Here is a 22536-nt window from a genome sequence, read left to right on the forward strand (position 1 = left end):
GGGTGCAAATGAATCCTTGGATTTTGAGGGATGATTACACTTGCTGCATGTGCACGTGCACACACAATTGATAGTAGTATGTATGGGTCTTACTAAATTGGTAATAGTATGTGTGGATCTCTAGCAAAATAGAGGCATGGGTATGCTTGACCCTTTCCAGGAGTGGTATGAAAGTTCATGAGGCTTTTAAGCAGAACAAATAATGTGGGACTCCAGAGTGCCAGAATGAGAGATGCATACAATGTTAGTTTCAGTGATGGCAGAGCCCATTATTCCTGACATGTTTTTTAGAAGATTTTAGCACAGAAGCTTACAACTTAAAGTTTAAAACCTAAATCCAAGCAGGTGATTCACTAGCACAATAGTGCCCTATAATCTAACTTAAATGACACACAGCATTTCAGCTTGATCACCTGAAAAGCATCCAGCTTACTGCAGGCTTTGATAAGTATATAAGGAGCTGTGTTTACAAAAGTGAGTTCAGGATGCAGTCTGGCAAAGCCTAACATTTTCCCATTAGTGAGTGATAGTTCCCTTGTAACTTACCCAGAAGAATAATGATGCAGAGCAGAATGGCAATGAGAGCTCCTGTGCTGAGGCCTGCTGGAAGGAGCAGAGCTTCAGCATTACAGGACTGCATATTGCCTCGGCTGTCACAGGCACACACCCTGATAGTCAGTGTCCCAGTGCTACTTTGGATGGGATAATCATTGTCTGAAATCACCACTGGCAGCAGATAAGTACTTATTTCATGCCGGCTAAAGCCATTCCTTCTTGTCAAAATTCGGGCAGTGTTATCTATATCAATAAATCACAAACAAGACATAATATTACAATGCAGTCATGAAAACAAAGATGTGTCTTCAGTATTAAAATATAATCAAACCTAAACAGAGCTTAAGCTAACATTTCTTACAAAGAAGGAGTTTACTGTCTTGTGCATGTAGCTTTCAGACAAGAAGTTACATTTATGGGTTTACTTGACAGCCCATCCCATCCATGTGAATAATAATAATGCAAGTTACTATCCTTAATGTGCAGTCCCTCTGAATTTTTTCTTCACTTTCTCTTCACTCAAAACAACTGTTCCTTCCCCTAATATTTGCTGAAATGGCTGTGCAACCAATGTATCAAACACAGTTTGCTTGTATGTCGTGTGTATATGTGTCATTTATTGAAACCAATTTATTGATTTATAATTAGGGATGTCATAAATTGGAGACAACTTGAAGGTGCACAATAATAGCAAAATGATAACTAGATTAGTCATATGATATTATTGTGAGCCACCTTGGGTCCCTTCAGGGAGAAAGGTAGGATAGAAAAATAAATAAATAAATAAATAAATAAATAAGAAAGATACATCTCTGTAAATGTATGCAAGCAAAAGACACACAAGATGTTGCATTTTCTCATGATTCCCACCACACGGTTAATGCTGAACATTATTGCTAATTTGAAAAGAAATAATTATGTGAACTTACTCAATTCCAAAGGTTAGAAGATAGGCTTTACTATATGAACAGTTCAGTGATTCAACAGACCGGGGGGGGGATCCCTTCTAATTCACCCTTGTCAAACTTTGATGCAGATTACTAATTTTTAGCTATGTTTTCAAGATTTTTGTGCTGATTTATTAAATACAGTTATCCAGCTACTACACACACACTACTGAAATGCACATAAAGGATTTAGCATTTTACACCCTGAGTAATCTATGCGTTATACCTTCATTATCCTGGACTGTGAAGTTGGGATTAACAGCAGCTAAACTGAAGAAAAACTTTTGTCCTCCAAGAGGATCATCCTTATCAACTGCACTTATGGTTTGTATTAGCTGCAAGGGAAAACAAAACAAAACAAGGTTAGATTTGTAGCATGGCTGTCTTCACGGAAAGTGCTCTCAGAGGATGGCTATACAACATTTTTTTTGTTTGTTTGTTTGCATGGTTCATCACGCCAAACATTATTCTCACTAAACAACAAAGGAAAACTGGATAGACACTACATCATTGACCGGAGTTTTAATGTCATTATTTTTGAGGGGAAGTATTTCAGACTGAGATAAATGAAGGAAGGAAGGAACAGCTTTCTGTTTGGTTCATGATCCTTGGAGCCAGCCCATGTCTCATTTATGCACTATGAGGCACATCTTCTGCTGCTCTCTTCCAGCCAGAGACATAGAAACAGGACTCTCATAATCCATCCTCTCATGATGTGAAAAAATGAGACAGGTTTGTGCAGATAGCAATATACATACATACCTATGATATATCCCAATTTCCCTGGTGCACAAAGGGGGAAAACAGTGAGGAGCCAAGACACTGAAAAGATTCTTACTGCCAAAACATCTGTTGCTGTTTACAGTGTCTTCATTCAGACTTCAGACAAAGCTGTGGCTTAATTCAGAGATGGTGAAATGTGGCCCACAGGTGACACACAGTCCTCAGGGCTTTTGGAGAGATGTGTATGTATATGCAGTCCTCCAAGGCTTCCTGGAGGGCTAGTGCAGTCCCCTAGTTTCCCACACTTGCCCATTTCTGGTTTAATGCAAGGGAAGGAAATGCATGGCCATGTTTCATGCTTCTTTGGGTTCTTTTTAGCAGACCTTACTACACCCATTTGCAGTAATAGCTTGGACACTTTCAATGATGCCAACAGAACTGTACTGCTAAACATCAGTGACATTCTTTTCAGCCTTCATTTTGAAAGGGAAGGAAATGTTCTTTCTTACAGACTTGAGGGTTTTATAGTGGGTAAGAATACTATGGCATGGCACAGTATGCATGGCAGCTCAGAAGATTCGAATGGCTAGTAATGCTTTTAATATCTCAAATGTTTACAGACAAAAAATATTAAAGGACATCCATAAGTCTCTCACATATACTTTGTTAAATAGTATATATCACTGATATTTGAATAGAAATGGTATTTCCTGCATTTAAATAAATGTCCTCTCTAACATTTGAACAGAAAGTGCTTCATAAAAAAAATTGCACAGGTCTCCTGAATTACTTCCTTCCATCTACATAAACACTATCTCAATGAGATACTGTGTAATGTAACATGTGTTGTGTCCATTGGGAATCCAGTGTAGAAGAGACAGTTATTCCCATATATATTCCAACAAGTTGAGTTCATTCCTTTAATGCTGGGCAATTTGGGGTTCCAAATACTGAGTGACTGTTTTGAAGAAACACATTATGCTTTCTGTGCTGTGCATGTGTGCCAAAGATACATCTATCTTAGCTGTGAAAACAAGTGACTGTTTGAAAAAACAGGTGTAGTAATTATGGAGTATAAAAAGTAATGGCAACAGTAGCTCTTCAACTGCAATTTAATGTGGAATCTATTCAAGAGAATTTTGTCCCTCCATTATTTGAACCCTGAAATGGTGTACCTACTTATGTCAACCAGAGTTCAAAACTTTAAAAAGACAACAACAAATAACATCCAGTCAAAAACGTGAAGAATACAAGAAGACTAAAATGTATTTCCAGTGCAAAAAGAGCAATGAGGACAAATAATAAGGCTGAGATTAAATTCTCTGCTCTCTTCCCCAATTTGGCTTCTCCATTTCACTGACATTTTGGAAAGTCTTGTATGAGGAGCAAAAGTGAAATTAACCAATATATTTGTTTCATTGCAAGTTCGTTTTAACAGTAGGCAGAGTGAATGTGGGAAGCACTGCCTGGCTTCATGATGATACTATGTAGGGGTGATACCAAAACAACCAGTGTGGGTTGTAATGTTCAAAATGTTGGACTGAAACTTGGGAAATCCAAGTTCTATTCCATAGTGAGCCATAAAATATAATGAGTGACCAGAAGCCAACCAATGTTTTTGGGTTTGACCTCTTTCCCAGGATTGTAGTGAGGAAAAGCTGATGAGGAGAGGGGCCTTGAACTCATTGGGAGAAAGGTGGAATATATGTGAAATGATAATAATAATAATAATAATAATAATAATAATAATAATAATAATATTTATTTATATCCCGTTCCTCTACAAGATGCAATCAGGGCGGCTTACAAAGATTTTTAAAAAATGTATTCCAAAACCCTCAATCCCCCTCATAAAATACAATAAACAATATAAGAGTTTAAAAAAACATACATAAAAATAATATATATATATATATATATATATATATATATATATATATATATATATCTCAAACTATAGACCATGACTGAAGTGCGGTCGGAGATCTTAGAGTTCTTCTGATGGCCGGAGAAACTATTCGGGAAAGGCCTGTCGGAAGAGATCCGTCTGTATAGCTTTTTAAAAGCTGTTTAGGGTGGTAATATGATGGATCTCATCCGGCAGGCCATTCCACAATCTGGGCATGACAGCTGAGAAAGTCCTTTGGGAGGTCGAGGACAGACTTGTTTTATAAGGCTATAGCAAATACATCTCTGAGGATCTAAGTGTCGGGGGGAGATTATATGGAAGGAGACGGTCCCGAAGACAGGTTGGACCTACGCCATTTAGGGCTTTAAAGGGGATAACCAACATCTTGTACTAGGCAGCCACTGAAGTATATAAATATGAGGAGCCCCTGTGGCAGAGTGGTTAAATACCTGTAATACAGTCACTCACTCACAAACCATAAGGTTGTGAGTTCACTACCAATCAGGAGCTCAGGCTTGACTCAGGCTTGCATCCTTCCAAGGTGGCTAAAATGAGTACCCAGCTTGTTGAGGACAATTAACTTACAGTTGTAAACTGCTTACAGACTGCTTAGGTGATATGAAGTGGTATATAAATGAAGCTGCTATTGCTAAATAATCACTTAACATTGCCCTGATGTTACTCTGTGTGAGGACAATGTCTCCTACTCTCATTTCTGCCTACTATTATATTCACATGCTGAAAGAGAGAGAAAAAGACCATTGGTAGGCCACTGACAACCATCCCTGCTGATAGAAAATGCATTTTACTAGCAAGAAAGGTTTTTCCAGACTTCTGAGTCAAAAGATCTGTTGAAAAGGATGAAGCTCAGCCCTAGATAATAGTAGCAACCTCTCCAGGATGGCATAGCACTCTCCTCTTCTTTGCCTTCATTCAAGGTTTAAAATATTCTGACTGCTAATTCTCCTAAACACTGTAAAAAACTATTCCTTCAGAAGCTGCCTCTGTCTTCTAGGAAGGAATGGAAGGACATATTATTTGAGCTTTACCTTCTGCCCTCTTGCCAACTGCTCAGAAATCTCCCCTCAAAGTTGTTGATTTTGTTTCTCCAAGTTTCCCCCTACCAGCAGGAAAGCAATAATTTTGAACTGAAAAATAACAATTGAGTGAAAGGGTTAAACTGCCCCCCTTCCTTCTTCCAATCTGAAGTTTCCAGGACTGTTTTTGTCTTCAGAGATACAACTGGGAGTTTCATCAAGCTCTAATGGCTGATACTTTGCTACTCTTGATGGCAAAGTCATTTCACACTGATCAAAGGACAGCTCAAAGCATCTCTCAGAGAAGCAAAGCAAAACAAATGTTTGCCCTTCTGATATGAGCAACTTTTAAGCTTTTGTGTGATTTGCCTACAGAAAGCCTTTTGAGATAAATTGGCATTTGCATAAAAATGGAATGCTGACAGTGATGTTTTAGAACACCATCCATGTCAACTCAAAGCACAATTGAGTTCTGTACTGAAGGATGATGTGGGAGAGGAATCATATTTGATTACAAATTACTTTTTATAACATATAGTGTTTTCCTCTACTGAATGCAATTAAGAGATTGTCTTTTAAGATAGACACAGTGAGGAAAACAACCAAATAGAAACAGCAGGGGTGGGGTGGAGGATATAAAAGTTTTAAAAACACAATGCCCTGTTTGTGGGCCCTACAAGAAAGCCATTTTATAACTGAAATGTTGATGTAGCTGCAAAGTGTTACTGGGGAAGTCTGGCGTCTGATTCACTGGCAGCCATTTTCTCCCTTTTCAAGTTCCATTTCCCAGGCTGCACCCTCATAAGCAATCTTTCACTTTTCAGGAATAGATGCATGATTGTGCCAATGAATGGCTTGGTGCCTGTTCCCATAACAAAACCAAAGAGCTTTAAGCATTTACATAAATGACTTACTTGTCCTGCTCTTGCATTCTCACACACAAAAGTATCATAGAACACGGCAAACTGTGGTGCATTGTCATTCACATCCAATATTCGGACATAAACAGAAACGCGAGTCATCTCTTTGGGGTTGTCTGTCAAAGCAGAGAAAATGACCAATCTCATTTAAAAAACTGATTATCTTCAGTGACAGAAGTAAAGCACAAGGCCTCAGAAAAGCTGCATGTTTTAAAACTTAAGATAATAAATTTCCACCTGCTAAGGAAAACTTTAGATGCCCCAGCCAATGTAGAATTACAGAGTACAATAACATGGGGCTCCTTTCATGTTAGAATCAGAATTTTGTAGGAAATGTTGAGCTTCACTCTTAGGATCACTTGTAACTAATTTTGTGTTAAAAACAGGAGTCGGCTGCATTTGCACTGCAGAAATAATGCAGTTTGACATGACTTTAATTGTCATGGCTCAATGCTATGGAATCCTGGAATGTGTAAGTCATAATTCCCATAGACCACCAAATGTAATGGCAATAGTTGTGACATAAACTACAAAAAAAAGTAATACTATTATACCTTTACATTACAGTATCATAAGCACAACCTAAATGTATTTACATACATGTGAAAATTTGTGAAAAAGTGAAAATTTGGTAAGATATAATATTTTAAAATATTTTTTTAAAAAAAGTATTTAAAAACAAAACTGGGGTCTATCTTTTCTCTGTCCATTGATCCTTGCCCTACAGCCTTCCCTTCTGCTGATCATCAGGGTTTTAAAGGGACATAGATGAATACCACAGCCCATTTCTGCCAAAGAACAGTGACACCATTCCCCACTTAGGCTGTCCTTCAATGCAGTCCAAACCTCCCACACACCCCCATGGAGCCCCTGAGTTAAAGCAGAGTCTAAATGCATTATTTATGTAGTATGGATGCAGCCTCTGTGTTAAAAGACTAGGCAGGCTTTGATTAGTATGGATAATAATATCATTTTCCACCCCATTCAGGTTTGGACAATAATGGCAGTGGGGAGACAGCTTTTATGGGTGGCTTCTGTAGTAATACAAAGTAGGTTGAGATGGGCTTTTCTTTATTGAGTAATTAATGCACATTAACTTTAATAACGGCTTGCTGTGGGTAGAGCTAAAGAGATCTAGCTCTGGTTCATTGATATGAATCAATGCAACTATCTGCATGTTTGGACTCATCTTGGAGGCATGGCTGCAGTCTGGTGCGTCAAAATTGATCGCTACTAAACTGCTGACTAGGCATGCAAACATTTGCTTAGTTTTGCACTCCATTTTTTAATTTTATTTTGGTTTTGTTGAAATTTTGGGACTTTTTTTATCCTAGAGTAAGTGTGTGTCTGTGTGTGCATGGACACAAAACTAGCATTGCCAATTTCCAGGGAATTCCCGGAATTTGGCGGGGGGGATTTAATTCATGTCTTTCTGGGGTTTTTGACTGAATATTCCAGGAAATATTGGGGAATTCCAGGGATTTTGGATTTTGGTAAAATATTCCAGGGAATATCTTTGATGCTTGTTGGCAACACTGCACAAAACATTCTTTCTTATGCTTGAAAGCAAAAACAAAACAAACAAACAAACAAAAAACCCTAGGTGTTCCTGTCTCTCCGCGATTGCCCCCCCTCTCTCTGTGGGTATGCAAATAATTTGAGCAAAAAAGTTGCATCTTCTGCAAAATAAAAGGCTTTTTTTGCAAAATTAACAAGAAAAATTAAAATAGAATAGATTCAAGCCCTTGTCCTTTTGTTCTTGTGTGTGCATAAAAAGTCCCATGACTTATGGCAACCCTAAGGGGTTTTCTGGGACTGAGAATGTGTGGCTTGCCCAATGTCGCCCAGTGGGTTGCCATGGCTAGGCAGGGCATCAAGCCCTTATCTCCACAGTCACAGCCCCAATGCTCAAACACCATGCTAGCTCTTTACCTGTAAAGGATACTACATCTGAATTCTTACATCTACCATATTAAAAAGCCAGCCATTTCTAACATGCTGGACTTTGTCTGGACATGTGTAGTCTCATACAGTACTGCCAAAAAAACAAAGGCTCTTGTGGTGCTAAATACTGCCACAGGCTAAAGGCATATGTGGCAGCTCTATTAGAAGCGCTACTATGGCACACACTGTAAACGCTTCTTCCCATCATGTCCAGGTAAGTAGAGTAAGGGGCAGCAAGATCACATGTTAGTGGTCTGTGTCAGAGAACCAATCCATATATGACTCAGTCCAGGCCCCACACATAGTCCAGTTTTCTCACTTATTATTGTTGTGGGCTTAGCTGGACCTACCCATCCCTGATTCTGACATACAAAAGGAATTGTTTTAGGAATCGGACCAATGGTTTATGGTCAGTTTCCTGGGAGTCTTCATGGCATCCTTATGGGGTGAGGGGAAGGGGTTACACCTATTTGGACCCACTTTTCATCCCTCCCACCTTCTCTGGTGCTGTGGCTCATTTGGGTGAGGTAGCCAAGATCCCAGAGAAGGAAGGGCAGGACATGCCCCTTCCATCCCCTCCCACTGTCTTATTTGCCAAACTACCTGCTTGGTCCCCAACAGCCTTGGGTGGGATCTGGGTGGGCGATAGCCAGATGACTGGGAGGGGGAGTAGATGAGGAAGATAATAGAAGGGGATGGGAGGGGAGGGGAGTGGGGCAGAGCAGGGCAGGCCACCACTACCCACAATCTGCTTCTAGATACCCACATCAGGTGACACCAAAGCTAGAGACACAAGACCCATGCTGAAATTGTGAATGTTAACAGAGAAGACTATGACTATGTCAGTAGATTAATTTTTAATGCCCTATGTTATATATAGCTGGATTGGGAACCTAAGAGGTTCAACAAGTTTTGACGAATTTCTCCCCATGTCTCAGACTCACAAAAACATCTGCCAAATAAATAAATTAGTGTCAGATGTAATGGAGACAGAAGGGCTGGTTTCTGCTAAATTTCAAGGAGCTGTTTTTTGTATCAAGGCTGAAGGGCCTTGGTTGGAAGCCATCTGCTCAAAAAGGTCTGTCTGTCTTTCTCCAAATTTGTGTCTTCAGTTTTTTATATATGATCCAGCCCCACAACCAAAATGCACTTGTATGTGGGTTCAGGGTTAAACTGCCACCCATTGTACAAATAGAAACCAACTGAAGTGGTAGTTGAACCTTTACTAAACCCTGACAAGGTCCTTCACAACAACTGAAAGAAATTTACTAATTTGGGGCTGCATGTCAGGCTGTGGTGAGCACAAGTTTTGTCCTCCAAGCTTAGTGAATGACTAGATTTTCAGGGAAATAGCTGGGGGAGAGCAGGTTGCTCTTCATTCTACCTAATGGTATGACTGGCCCTGGGTTGTAGCTGTGTTATACTCTTTATTTAAATTTATTTTAATATGTGTACTAAATTAAATAGTATAAAAATAGTGTATGCTGCATACCAATCATTGTATGCATACCAATTCAACAAAGTGGTTATGATTTTATATTATAAGGGAATTTTTTATCCAGTAACCACTTTTCTATATAAAGTGATTTTCTAGCTGATGTCATTCTCTGATCTGTATAAGCATGATTACTTTGGTAATTATATTGATAGCCCAGACTTCATAAAAACCATTCTGAAGGTGTTGGTGGGGATCTTTCATTTTCTGTAAAAGACTACTGATAATTTTCTTTCTGTCATTAAATTAGTAATAATCTTCTGGTCTATGGTGCCTCGCTGAAGTAATGCATATAATGGATTTTTTGAAAAGAGCTCATATATAGAAATTGGCTCAGTGTTACGGAGGTTTTCTGTCTTAGCGCCACTAAAGTGAACAGGACCTCCTGCCTGTTGCATTGGTCCCTTTCCTGGAAAAAGCTCACCTTTTCTCTAACATAAAATATCAGCGTTTTTATTAAGAAATAATCATGGGATACCAGTGGCACACAATTTTCCTTATGATATCTATTTTGATTATCACCCCCCTTTCCATTAAATTATTTAGTATAACTTTGCATACACAGGAATGAAAATCCAAGTTTCATAAGCCCTTGGACTTAGCTACCATCTAACAAGAAAAGGAATCCTATGGGAAAAGATGAAAAAATTTTCACCTCAACCAGCTGGGTATGAATTGAGAATGTTTCTGGTGTTTTCAGATAACTGCAGTCCAACTACATGGATAATGAGTAGCAAAAGAGGCATGCATGTGGCTGTGTTTAGATAATTGGCAATTACATCAATTAGTCGCTGAGAAGATAAAAGTGGGAAGAGAACTAAACAGGAATGGTGTTATTTCCGACTATACCACCCTTCTCAAACCTAAAAACTGAGCTACTTTAGCTTATAGTTCCCATTAGCCTCAACAAGCATAGCCAATGGTGGAAATTGTACACCAAAACATTTGAAGGAACCCAGGTTGGGTGCGACTGCTCAATGCACATCCAACCCAGCAGGTGTCCTGGGTAGGGAGTCATGTATAACAGTGACATCCTGTTATTCATAAACTTTTCATTTCCTGCTAGTCATAACCCTATTTCACTTTCTGGAGAGGAACAAATAAAATCAAAAGACTTTTTACACTGCCAAGATGTTTTCTTTCTGCTTCTCATAAATGGAGAGAATAACAATGGAACCAAATGAACAATGGACTTACTGATTTCAGCTGCTATCACACTAAGATTGTGCCACTGCGATATTTCTCGGTCAAGCATTTTGGAAGTATAAATAGATCCATTTCCAGAATGTATATTGAAGATCCTGTCAAGGTCAGTATGACGATCCAAGGAAAACCTAAAGAAGTGGATAAACGTTTTTGAGTTGACAATTGCACAGGCACTATTTTACTTTCTTTTGAATATCATAAGAAATCAATATTCAATTCAGGGTGAAGATACGTGCTACTTTTATAGAGTGATAGCGATACTTGGAAGTACTCTCATTACATTTTTTCCCCGGATGAAAAAAACTGACCAAAGATTGCCTCTGGTTTGGAAGGAATATCCCACATACTGTAGAACACCCCACCCCCAACAAATTGCTTTACAATGCCCCCAGTGAATGTGTGAGGCTTTTTCATTTAGTGTGCATGTGTATGTATGTGCGTGTGCATATGTACAAATATGGGAGTGGCTTCAGATGGCTTCCATGTGGTTCACAGATCACATTTGATTCTTTCTCTGATTCAGATAAAGGAAATGAATCACAGATAAGTTATTTTAGGCAAGGCTTTTACATACTCTCCAGCATTTCACAAATGAAAACCTGGACATGTGTGACCAAGCAACATCTGACTGTGGTCAAGTTGACAAAAGATGTTAAAAAGAAAGCACATACAAGCTAAGTAAGGCTACAGCAGTTGGCTTTAGCCCGAGTCTATTGGTAAGTCTATTGGTAAGGACAAGATTTCACTCATCCTTTCTTCAGCTGCATCCACATTGCACACACAATCCAGTTTGACACCACTTTAACTGCTATGGCTCCAACTAGTGGAATCCTGGGAATTGTAGTTCATTGTGGCATCTGAGCTCTTTGACAGAGAAGCTTGAATGTCTCACAAAACTACAAATTGCAGAATTCCATAGCACTGAGAGGTAGCAGATAAAGTGTTGCAGACCCCCTAATCAACTGAGAACAAAATACTTTCCCACCTTGAACAAATAAGCTGAGAAGGAATGGGGAGAAGGAGGGAGAAACTGGGACATTTTGAGAGTGGGTGATAAAGTGGAACAGAACAATGTTAATGAGGACTGTCCCTGCCAAGTCCAGAGAATTGGAAGGAATGTATTTATCATGCTGTTGCCCTTCCTCATTCATTGAATTTTATAATGGCTTCCTGTGATTCATTATCCACTCACTGTTGTTCCTTGATTTTTTTTTAACCCTCCTTCCATCTTTGTCCTTATCACAAAACATCTATTAAGGAGGGGGGAAATGGAATAGCCGCACAATGTTAACTGCTAGCCTCCTGAAGTCCCTTTTGTCCAGAGTTGCCCTTTTTCATACTAATAAATGGTATGGCTGAAATAAATGTTACAAAAGTGTACATCTGATGTCCTACCAAGTCTCCTCCAGCTCAAATGTCTAAAGGTGATGACAATGATACTATTATTGTTGCTACTACTTCCAGCCATATAGCCAAGGATGGCATGGAGGAAAGGCAAAATAAATTTAGACAGTTTTAAAATAATGCAAAGCAGTGAGAATAATTTTAAGAGAATAAAAGCATATTAAACAATATGACAAGTTAAAACAGTTAAGACAATCAATTAATTAACAATGAACAACAACAACAAAAAAAAACCAGACCCATTTTTAAATCTGGATGAAGCCATACAGACCCCATCATTTCAAGAGAAAGCAAAACAAAATAAAACACGTATTTATTTGTGTTGGCTCCAATCAAGCAGCAATAGAAGAGTATTTCACAGCAAAAATGCAACAGCCAACAAGGCTCTCTCCCACAGTATCATACAATGTCTTGCTCCTAATGGATGCGAAGAGAGGAGAGCCCTTTCAGCAGACCTCAGTCCTTGGACAGCTGTATATGCCATCAGTGACGTAGCCAAAGGCATCACTAATTGGTTTGAAGGGTACGGACTGCATCAGATGACACTTCAGGGTGTGTTTGGGTGTGTGGGACTGTGTCTGTGACACCCGGTCAGCCCTTCCTCCCCTGTGGGGTATGTGTGCAGTGCTGCCGCCATCACCCACCCTTTCTTCTCCACTGCTCTGGTTCTCTGTGCCAAGTGAGCTAAGGCAGTGGATAAGTAAGTGCAGGTGGCTTATCCACTGCCCTAGTTTTTTCCACCAAGAGAGCCAACACATCAGGGAAGGAGATACTTACTACTGCCTCTTGCATCCCCTCCCACTGCCTTGCTTGCCCAGCCACCCACTCACCCCCAAGCAGTCCTTTCTGGGCCTGGCCAGCGGACAGCTGGGAAGCCAGGAGCAGGAAGGGAGGGACTGAAGAACAGTCTACTGCTGCCATTCTCCACCAGCCAGTTCCTGGAACCCTCATCATGTGACTCTAAACTTATTGATACCCAACCATGAAATAACGAGACCAGACACGTAAATTGGATGAATAAAGGGCCATTTATTTGACCTATAATCTATTTAAAGCTAAGCACTTGAACCTCAACCTTAAATGTCAAACTCTGATAAAATTAATTTAAGTGAAAAGCCTGCTGCGGGTCCAGGTGAAGCCAGGTGTCAATTCTAGATTTGCTCTTCGGCCTTCCCTTTGGGAATAAACACTGAACCCTGAGGTAAATCCGATGATTCGAACTGCATCCTCAGCCAGTCTTAGGAAGGTAAACATAAGGCACTCTCCCCCAAACTTCCTCGAGTTTTAAGATTGAGCAAACACCCCATGTTTACCCCAAAGGCAGGTTCTCTCACAACTCCGTGTCCCTTGACATGTGTAAACTGATCAAGCGCTTAACCTTTCACCACAAAGGGGTGCCAATGGTGCATACCAAACAGTTTTTTAACCCCATATGGGCCAGTGAAACCTATTTAACAGCCACCCAAGCCAATTTCCAGTCCCCTCATACACTATAGGGTAGGCAAAATACATACATACATATATACATACATACATACCAGAAAAGGGGAGAAAATTCATATCCAGTCTCAAAGCGACCAACAAAGTTGATACTGCATTTAGGGTGGGAGAGTGGGCTGCTTCATGGAAAAGAGGCAAGATGGGGGTGTACTGTCCTTATATACTAACTCCGGCCCCCATCATGTGCCTCAGCTTGGTCCATTGGACCTTGCTGACATTTGAAAATCCTGGTCTCTTCATGGAGGGTATCAAAGCCCCACCCTCCCTCAAGGGCATGGCCTATTATCCTGGTGTGAAATGTTGCCACAAAGTATAGCATTGGTATACTGTATATTTCAACATTTTCCTCTATATATGCAGCCATTTACAAAGATAAGGCAATGTTAGTATGATGCTGATGCCACACACAAAGTAGCTAGAAATGATGGAAGATGAGGAACAAGACAAAGGTTTTCTACTTTCAGTAACAGCCTCATTTTTGTTCAGTTTTTACTTCATTTCTGAAATATATATAACTTAAGCTGATGGGATGTGCATGCTTTTAGGGGAAAGCGCTTTCCCTTTCCAAGCTGTTAGTCCAGTCACTTTCTAATAACAGCCTTATTCAGACTTTTCAGTGTATGAACACCTTGGAGTTATAGTTCCACTCAGAAAGCTTTTTTGTGTGCTTCCTTCCTGCACAGAACCAGTCAGCTGTGAAATGTGTCAATTTTTGTAAAGTACTTACGACATCTTTTGCTGACATGGAAAAAGCTGCATGCATGCTTGTGTGCGAAAGGCTCATAGTAGCATAAATGTATATAATCATTACTGCAAAGCATTTATATTTAATCTCTGTTTTCTTTTATATATAAATAGTTTGGCTGCATCAAGTGTCTTTCTGCACTCAGTTTAAAAAAAAAGACAGTTCTTCAGGCAGAACTGTAATAACCAACTACTGTGCTTTAATAAACAAAAGACAATTTTTGCTCCCCTTCAGGCCGAACCCAGATAAATACAGTCATTTAACTGTATTAGCCTTATTATCTCTGTAGGCCAAAAATATTTAATTAGGAAGGTGTAATGTAACCCTGCTGCTCCTACTTCAGACCCCAGATAATATCACTGTATATTGAAGAAACTCTAGAGGTGACTGTATTCATTCATTATTATTCATACTTTTAGCTTATTCTTCACCTCAGTTTATTGTGTATAAAGCAGAAAAAACTGATCTGTTCTCAGCATATTTTTTTTTTAAAATGCAGTGGAATTGATATACATGTTTCGATTACAGCTGTGTTCAAATGGCCTTTCCAAATTTTTCATTCCAATTTTGGACAGAGAAATGGTGATGGTGCTATGTGAGAGCATGTCTGCATGCAGGTATTTCACCAAATTTATCCAGGGGAAGAGAAAATTCTCAAATAAGCTCTCATTTCAGAAGTATAGCCATGGGTGCTAGTTATTTTCTCTTACAATGAAACTGATTTGTAAAATGTGGATTTAAAATGTCAGAATAGTTTTCATATATTTTCCTGAATAACAGAAGGACAGGGAGTCCCTCTATCTGGGGTGCCATTTTCATGGAGCTGAACAGACTGACAAAATTTCTCCAAAATGTCACAAAGCCCACTTTATTTTGGGGGGGGGGGGGAAGGGGGGAAGGACAAAGAAAGAAAAAGAATGATAAGCAATGTGTGGAGGGTGAAACTCTAAGGTATTTAAAAGATGAACCATGAAGTGGCATTCTTGTATTCCAAAATCAACTGTTGTAGAAATTGATCTCTCTCACCATCCCTACCTCTTTAGAATAATGATTATTCCCAACATTAGTTTGATGGTCTTCTTTTTCTATTTAACTGTTCTTATCTTTACCAAAAGCTGCTCACAGTGTGCTACTGGGTGACATATAGATGTTGTCAAAATATTTTTAAAAGCTGGATATTAGTAATCCATTATCTTTTCCCATTCTTCCTAGGAGAAATTGAGTATGTGAAAAGATGGAAATTTTAAATGATATCAGATTCAAAATTGTCCAGTTCTTTGCCAGGAATCATGCATCTTCCTTTTCTTAAACTGGTATTTTATGGAATATCCATAACTCCCTGGGCAGACATTAACAAGATAATTATCATTGTTCTCACTGTCAGAAAAGTATGAACAACAGAATATGATGGAAGATGAGTTTATGCTATTATGGAACATCAAGTCTTTCTACAGCCAATTAACCTTTTTTGTTCAGAATTGGTTTATTTCAAATAAGACGATAATAAAGAAATCATATATAATCTCATTAGTTCTCAGTAATATAAATGTCACATGAACAGGTAAAGTTGAGAAATATCATATGGATAGATGAGGTGAGCAAGTGAAAACTACATGCTTCTGGAGACCTACAGAAATCCATAGAGATGAACCAAATACTGACTAACTATTCCTTAATCAGACATCAGAAGAGTTTCCAGACCCATGAAAACCCACAGGAGTGAAGACAAACAACCATCCAAAGGGAAGGTATTTTTTTAACCAAACATCAAAGGAGTCACAGACAGAATAGGAAAAGTGGTGAAGAAGCACAACCGCCAAATGGTCTATAAACAAACCAAGAATAGCCAGCAAATGCTGCACTCAGCGAAGGACAGAAGAGACCCTCTCTCATGGCAGCAGGAGTTTACCACATACTGTGCAGCTGTGGAGAAGTCTATATAGGGACCAAACGCAGTGTCCAAACACAAATCAAGGAACAAGAGAGATATTGCAGACTTGGTCAGCCAGAAAAATCAGCAGTAGCAGAACACATTATAAACCATCCTGGGCATAAAATGCTGTTTGAAAACACCAAAATTCCGGACCATGTAAACAACTATCAGGTCAGAATGCACAGGGAAGCCATTGAAATCCATAAATACTTGGACAACTTCAACAGGAAAGAAGAAACTTTTAAAGTAAACAAAGTTTGGCTATCAGTTCTGAAAAACATCAAAATCAAGACCCTGCAAATGCAAATGAAAACCACCCAGGGTGAGGGGGGGGGGTGTTCCCTGCAGACAATGGATCATTAAGTAAATGAACATCCTGTAGGCCTTGAACAACACACAGATTAACATATAAATTGTTTCTTCTCAACCAACAGTATATATATCCCACTCTCTTCCATGCCACCATTCATGAGAAGACCAGACTTGCTGTGATTACTCAGAGGACCTTCTCATAGGCTGCTCCTAAACTTTGGAATGACCTACCAAAGGAGATCCATCACATAACATTTTGTGAGGCCTTTACAAAAGCCATCAAGACAGATCTCTTCTGATGGCATTCCCAGACTAATACATGGGCCCTCTCCACTGTCCCACAACTATGCCTTCTTTGACTCTCCCTTAAACCACCTCATTGCAATGGGGATTGAATTTTATTGTAATTTTTATTGTGATTTTAATAACTGATTTTTATGATGTTGTATTTTAAATTATGGATTAGAGATAGTGTTATTATTTTACTATGTTTTATTTTGATTTTAACCTGCCCCAATCCTCCAGGGAGAGACGGAATAATAATAAAATAATAATAATAATAATAATAATAATAATAATAATAATTCTCTGATGATTCCAGCCAGAGCTGCTGGCAAAATATCAGGAATAAACTCTTCTATAAACTACAAAACCTATTTGGAATTGCCTGTGGAGTCCTTTGTGGTTTGGAACAGGGTAAAGATCCCAAGGATGAACATTGCCCAAGCCAAGGCATTTTATTTATTTAACATTCCCCTATTAAATATTATTTGTGGGAGTCTTCTCAGGCCCCAGCTTTTTTTGGTAACAAGACCATGATTAGACTGTCCTCCTTGTCTTTGCACTGTTCCAGCCACAAGTGCCAACACTTTTTAGCTTCCTACAATAAAGGTCAAATCAAGGATATATAACTTTTGTTATTTCTAAAATTGATCTTTCAGGGAATACTTTCCTTTTCCATTCCAGCTCCCCCAAACTGACTGCTCTTTCTGTGAAGGGTGGCTAGGTCTGTGTATTAGGACATGTATTATATTTTCCTTACATTTGAAGTTCTTTCTCACTCTCATCTCCTCCTAGCAATCCTTACAACTTCAAGTTCTTTTATTCCAGACCCACTCAGCCTTGCAAATTTGCTCATTTTGAGTTAATCTTCCCCATTTGTAGAGAGTTGGGACAGGTACATGGGTTTTAGAGTTCTTGTTGGCCTCATGGACAACCATTGATAGCTGTCTAGTAATGGGAAACAGCTGACTTGTATTAGTGACCTTATAAGATATCTTTTCATTTCCTCTACAGTTTGAGTATCAGGGAAAAAATATATGAAGGCAGGAAATGAGCTGAGGGAGTAGATTTTCCTCTGTTGTCAACACACCAAATACAGTTCTTCCATTTATTAAGAAGGGAGAAGGGCCATACCTTGCACACTTTGATTTTTTTTTTTTTTTTTTTTGCTTCTGCACCATTTAATAGCAATAGTAAGTACATTTCTTTACCACTTATCAGCGGATTAGCACTCCCTATGCAGTTGATTTAACCCTTGGCAGTCCATCTTCTATTTGCTTTCTCTCCAAGCAGTGCATCCCAGCCTAGGGACTCCTGTTATGTCCAGTGATGGAGACTGAATTTGATTGCCAACTGAGTGAAAGACTGGGTAGAATTTGTTTATGAGCCCAGTTCTCCATTGACTTTGAGGACATGCTGGATTCTTTCAGCAAAGAGATTGGGATGCTTCTCTGCTCTGTACCATCCGCTGCACCATTTACCACCAATTAACCTTACATTATAACAGTAATGTATGTCAGTGTCTGGAACCAAAAGAACCTTGGGAGAGTCCTGGAACTATACTCAGTTCCAGAAAAAGGCAAATTCTTAACACAATTGTGTTCTGCTTCACATGTACTGTTATGATTTTTCTACCATAATTTTCCAGTGCAACTATTGCATGTACCTTCATTCAATATAATTCTTCTTTTAGAGAACATGGTTTGTTGAGTTCAGTTTGGCTAAGGTCTAATCTACACAACAGAAATAATGCAATTCCACAGCTTAAACTGCCACAGATCAATGCTATGGAATTCTGGGATTTATGGTTTTGTGAGATATCTACCCCCCCCCCCTTTGTAAGAGAACTCTGACACTACAAATTACAAATTCCAGTATTCCATAGGATTGAGCCATGGCAGTTAAAGCCACTGCATTATTTCTTCAGTGCACATTAGCCCTTAAATATACTATTGCTCAAGTTCACAAGGTCCCTGCTGTGTACTCAGATCATGGCAGAGTTAATTATCGGGTGGCACATCTGACAACAAAAGAGGCATTCACCACTTTTACATTCTCAGTGTAATGCAAATTTGTAACAGTGAATCACTAAATGGATTCCATTTTCTCAGATTCTGGTTTTTACCTGATAGGGCCTGCAGCTGAATCTGGATCTCGGGCCATCACAGTACCTATTATTGTGCCCACTTCAATGTCTTCATGTATTTCAAAAAGGTATGAGGATCTGCTGAATATGGGAGGCTCATCAACATCTTCTACAGATATTTTCACAGTTGTTGTGTCTTTAAATGGCCCAAGGTAATAAAAACGTGGGTCAACGTAAAGATTCTCTGCCTCTATCTTCAAAGTATATAGCCTTCGGTTTTCATAATCCAGTGGCTACAAAATAATAATAATCATAATAATAATAGCAACAAAATAAATGCTATAACACAAAACTCTGTATGGGTTTCAAAATATCAAAGAGAATGATATCATGGCAAACACCATTTATCATTCAGAGACATAACCGTGTTCTTATTATATGTTATACACATATTACATAAAGGTGCAGTAGGCTAATACAGTATTGTACTAGGCAGGCTAACACATCTTGAGCCATTGCGTTAAAACACTCTCTTATACTTATGGAAATCTCCCTCATTAGAAAGGACGTGGATTGTAGACACCTGGGTTCAGATGCATAGTTAACAATTATTCTAAATCTTAATTCACTCAAACAGGAAATATAATGGCAAAATATCTTCCTGGACTGAAATATTTCAGAGTAATCATGCTTATAGTTCTGTAATATTACTTTCATTTTTTTGGTCTCTTTGATGAGGAAGGACATCTCAGCAAATCAAGGCACATCTTTGAACAATTTGGTTAATAACTGAGATTTTTCCCATTTTGGAACTTTTTTGTGAACATTTTGTTTGCACAACAAACTTACTTTATGCACAAACAACTGCTGTTTGAGAACTATTTGTGTGTGTGTGAAGAAAACAATGTGTTTTGAAATACAAAGTTTGATATGCCCAAATATGGATTATTTGATGTAAACTGCAACATTCCAGGACAAAAATCCTTAGGGTTTGCACAAATGGATTTTCCCAAAGTCCAAAAAAAAACCACCCCAACCCTCCTTGGAATGTGTACAAATGTTCATAAATTTATCCAGCTGAATTCTTGCATGCCAGAAAAAAATAAGCAATTTTTTCACTCTGACACGGTGAGCAAAATGCTCATCATTACTTACCTGACCTTCTTCCTGAAAGAAGGTTAAAGTAGATGGTATGACTGTATACCTTTCCCCTATGGAAAATTCACAAAGATGTCTGCTCTCATACATCTTGATTTTCTGTAGTTAGTTCCACAAAATTGACCAAGCTTAATCACATGGGCAATTTTTTTTTTAAAAAAAAATGTCCCCGATGATGTGAAAATTTCCTGAATTGAAATTTCATTGCTCTCAACATATCTCATTTTCATTGAATTTAATGCCTCTGACATCAAATTATATATTTTTAAATTATTTGCCAAAAAATATGTGTGACATTTTGTCAGCAATTCCTTTTCAAAATGAAAAGACTGAAAGTTTGGAGTTATAATTAGAATGCTTGGTGGGGGAATAGGCAAATGATTTTGTTCTTCAATATCACTGGAATGGCAGATGAAAAGTGTCAGCTAATTAATAATTTCCAAGGAATGAATAGGCAGAGAGGAAGTGCAGTTTCTTTGACACTGGAGCAGAGCTTCATTAGCATGCACCATTTAATAGAGAGATATCAAAAATGGATCCAAAATGGATTGTGAGGACACTTTTGAATTTATTTTTCCTTAAACCTTTAATATTAAGTTCGTACTTGCAAAAGAAGTCAAACTGTCTTGGTGTTTAAATCTATTTTCTCTGAAGTCACATTACATTGGTAACAAATATTCCGCTCCCATATTTTCCAGAGACTCCTTTCCCCTCCATTTTAACCTGGCTCTCAAGGAAAATATTATGTCTCAAAAAAGAATTATTGCTTCTCAGCATTGGAACTGTTTAGATGAGAGACTGCAATTTAATAATTTCTCCTTTGGACACTGAGCGAGAGAGCCACAAATATAATTTGTCCATTTGGGACCATATTAACATTCATTCAGAATTTGCAATGGACAGTCAAGACAATTTCATTCCTCTTACACCCCTGAGGAATGTCACTGTCCTTACAAAACTCCACTGGCTTCCTTCAAAATCCCCAAGTCACTTCACTGTGGCAGAACTCCAACGTCTACTTTGAATTTCAGTTTGGCCATTCTAATATATGTGTTCTTTAATGCAATGATGAAAATGTTAAATATTTTGCGTTGAAAAGCAGTACTCATCACTAAACAGAGAAACAGCATGGCAAAGTAGTTTAAGAATTGGACTACAACACTAGATACCAGGGTTTGAATTCCCACTTGACCATGGCAACACATTGAGTGACAATTCACACTCTCTCAGCATCAGAGGAATGCAAAGGCAAACCCTCTCTGAACAAGTTTTGCCAAGAAACTCAGTGATAGGCTCACTATAAGTCAGAAATGACTCGAAGTGACATAATAACAACACATCACTAGAGACTGGAAAAAATAGAGAGAATATTTGAAAAATAATGTTTGAGTAATGAGAAGGACTGATGAGAAGAATCCAGCAGCAATGAGAACCTTCATATTTTTCAGATTAACTCTGTGAAAAAATTTGCACGTGACTGTTTTGCTCAAAACTCAGCATTTCCTGTGCAGGAAATAAAAATAATATTTACTATGCAGAAGATGCAAAAATATTATCTATGCCAAAAAAAAAAAATGTTTTCTGGCAGAAAAATAAAATCCCAGATTGTGAAAAGACTTAAAAAACTAGGTGGTTTTTGAAAACTTTTTTTTTTTTTTTTGCAGCAAGAAGAAAATTGCTAAAATTATTAAAATTACTCCTTCAAGGAGAAAATTATTGTTGTGTGCTTTCCAGTTGTTTCTGACTTATGGTAACCCTAAAGCAAACCTATCATGGGGTTTTCTTGGCAAGATTTGTTCAGAGCAGGTTTGCCATTGCACTCCCCTGAGGCTGAGAGTGTGTGACCTGCCCAAGGTCATCCAGTGGGTTTCATGGCCAAGCAGGTAATTGAACCTGGTCCAACACTCAAACCACTATGCCACACAGTCTTCCTTATCACTTTTATTTGTTTGTTTGTTTGTTTGTTTGCCTACCATAACATAACAGTCACATTTGGCACTTCTTACAGTTATGGGAAATGATTCTCTATCATTCCATTGCACTGGAAGATAATGAAAGTATCAATTTAGAAAGTTCTTAAAACAATTATTAAGAAGACTCATTTATTACATTTGTTCTGTTAATACAAAAACAATGTTATTACTATAAGGCACACTGATGACTATTGTCCCTTTGGGAATTGAAGCAGTTTGGCAGTGACACAGCAACACTGACGGATGCAAAATCTACTCATTCTTGAGGAAACCCAAATTTGCATCTCATAGAAAGGAAAAGTAGTATAATGTAATTGCCAGAATTGGTGCACCACTGGGGTGAAGAAAGTGGCCCTCCAGATGTTTTTGCAGTAGAACAATCCTATAGTCAGCACAGCCACTGGTCA

General features: G+C 38.5%; 1 protein-coding gene across 2 annotated transcripts in view; it reads right to left on the reverse strand.

Moving 5' to 3' along the window:
• The window catches only part of CDH10 (cadherin 10), a 147847-nt gene that overhangs the window by 3652 nt on the left and 121659 nt on the right, over window positions 1-22536 (reverse strand). For both annotated transcript variants that reach the window (XM_089516583.1, XM_089516584.1), the window contains 5 exons: window positions 19038-19291; window positions 10728-10864; window positions 6086-6207; window positions 1729-1837; window positions 547-798 (listed from right to left, as the gene is read on the reverse strand). In XM_089516583.1, the coding sequence (XP_089372709.1) occupies window positions 547-798; window positions 1729-1837; window positions 6086-6207; window positions 10728-10864; window positions 19038-19291 (874 nt within the window). The remainder of the gene's footprint in view (window positions 1-546; window positions 799-1728; window positions 1838-6085; window positions 6208-10727; window positions 10865-19037; window positions 19292-22536) is intronic.

This window comes from Sceloporus occidentalis, unplaced genomic scaffold (assembly GCF_023333645.1).
Source record: "Sceloporus occidentalis isolate IW3139 unplaced genomic scaffold, rSceOcc1.0.p SCAF_3, whole genome shotgun sequence".
Classification (NCBI taxonomy): Eukaryota; Metazoa; Chordata; class Lepidosauria; order Squamata; family Phrynosomatidae; genus Sceloporus; species Sceloporus occidentalis.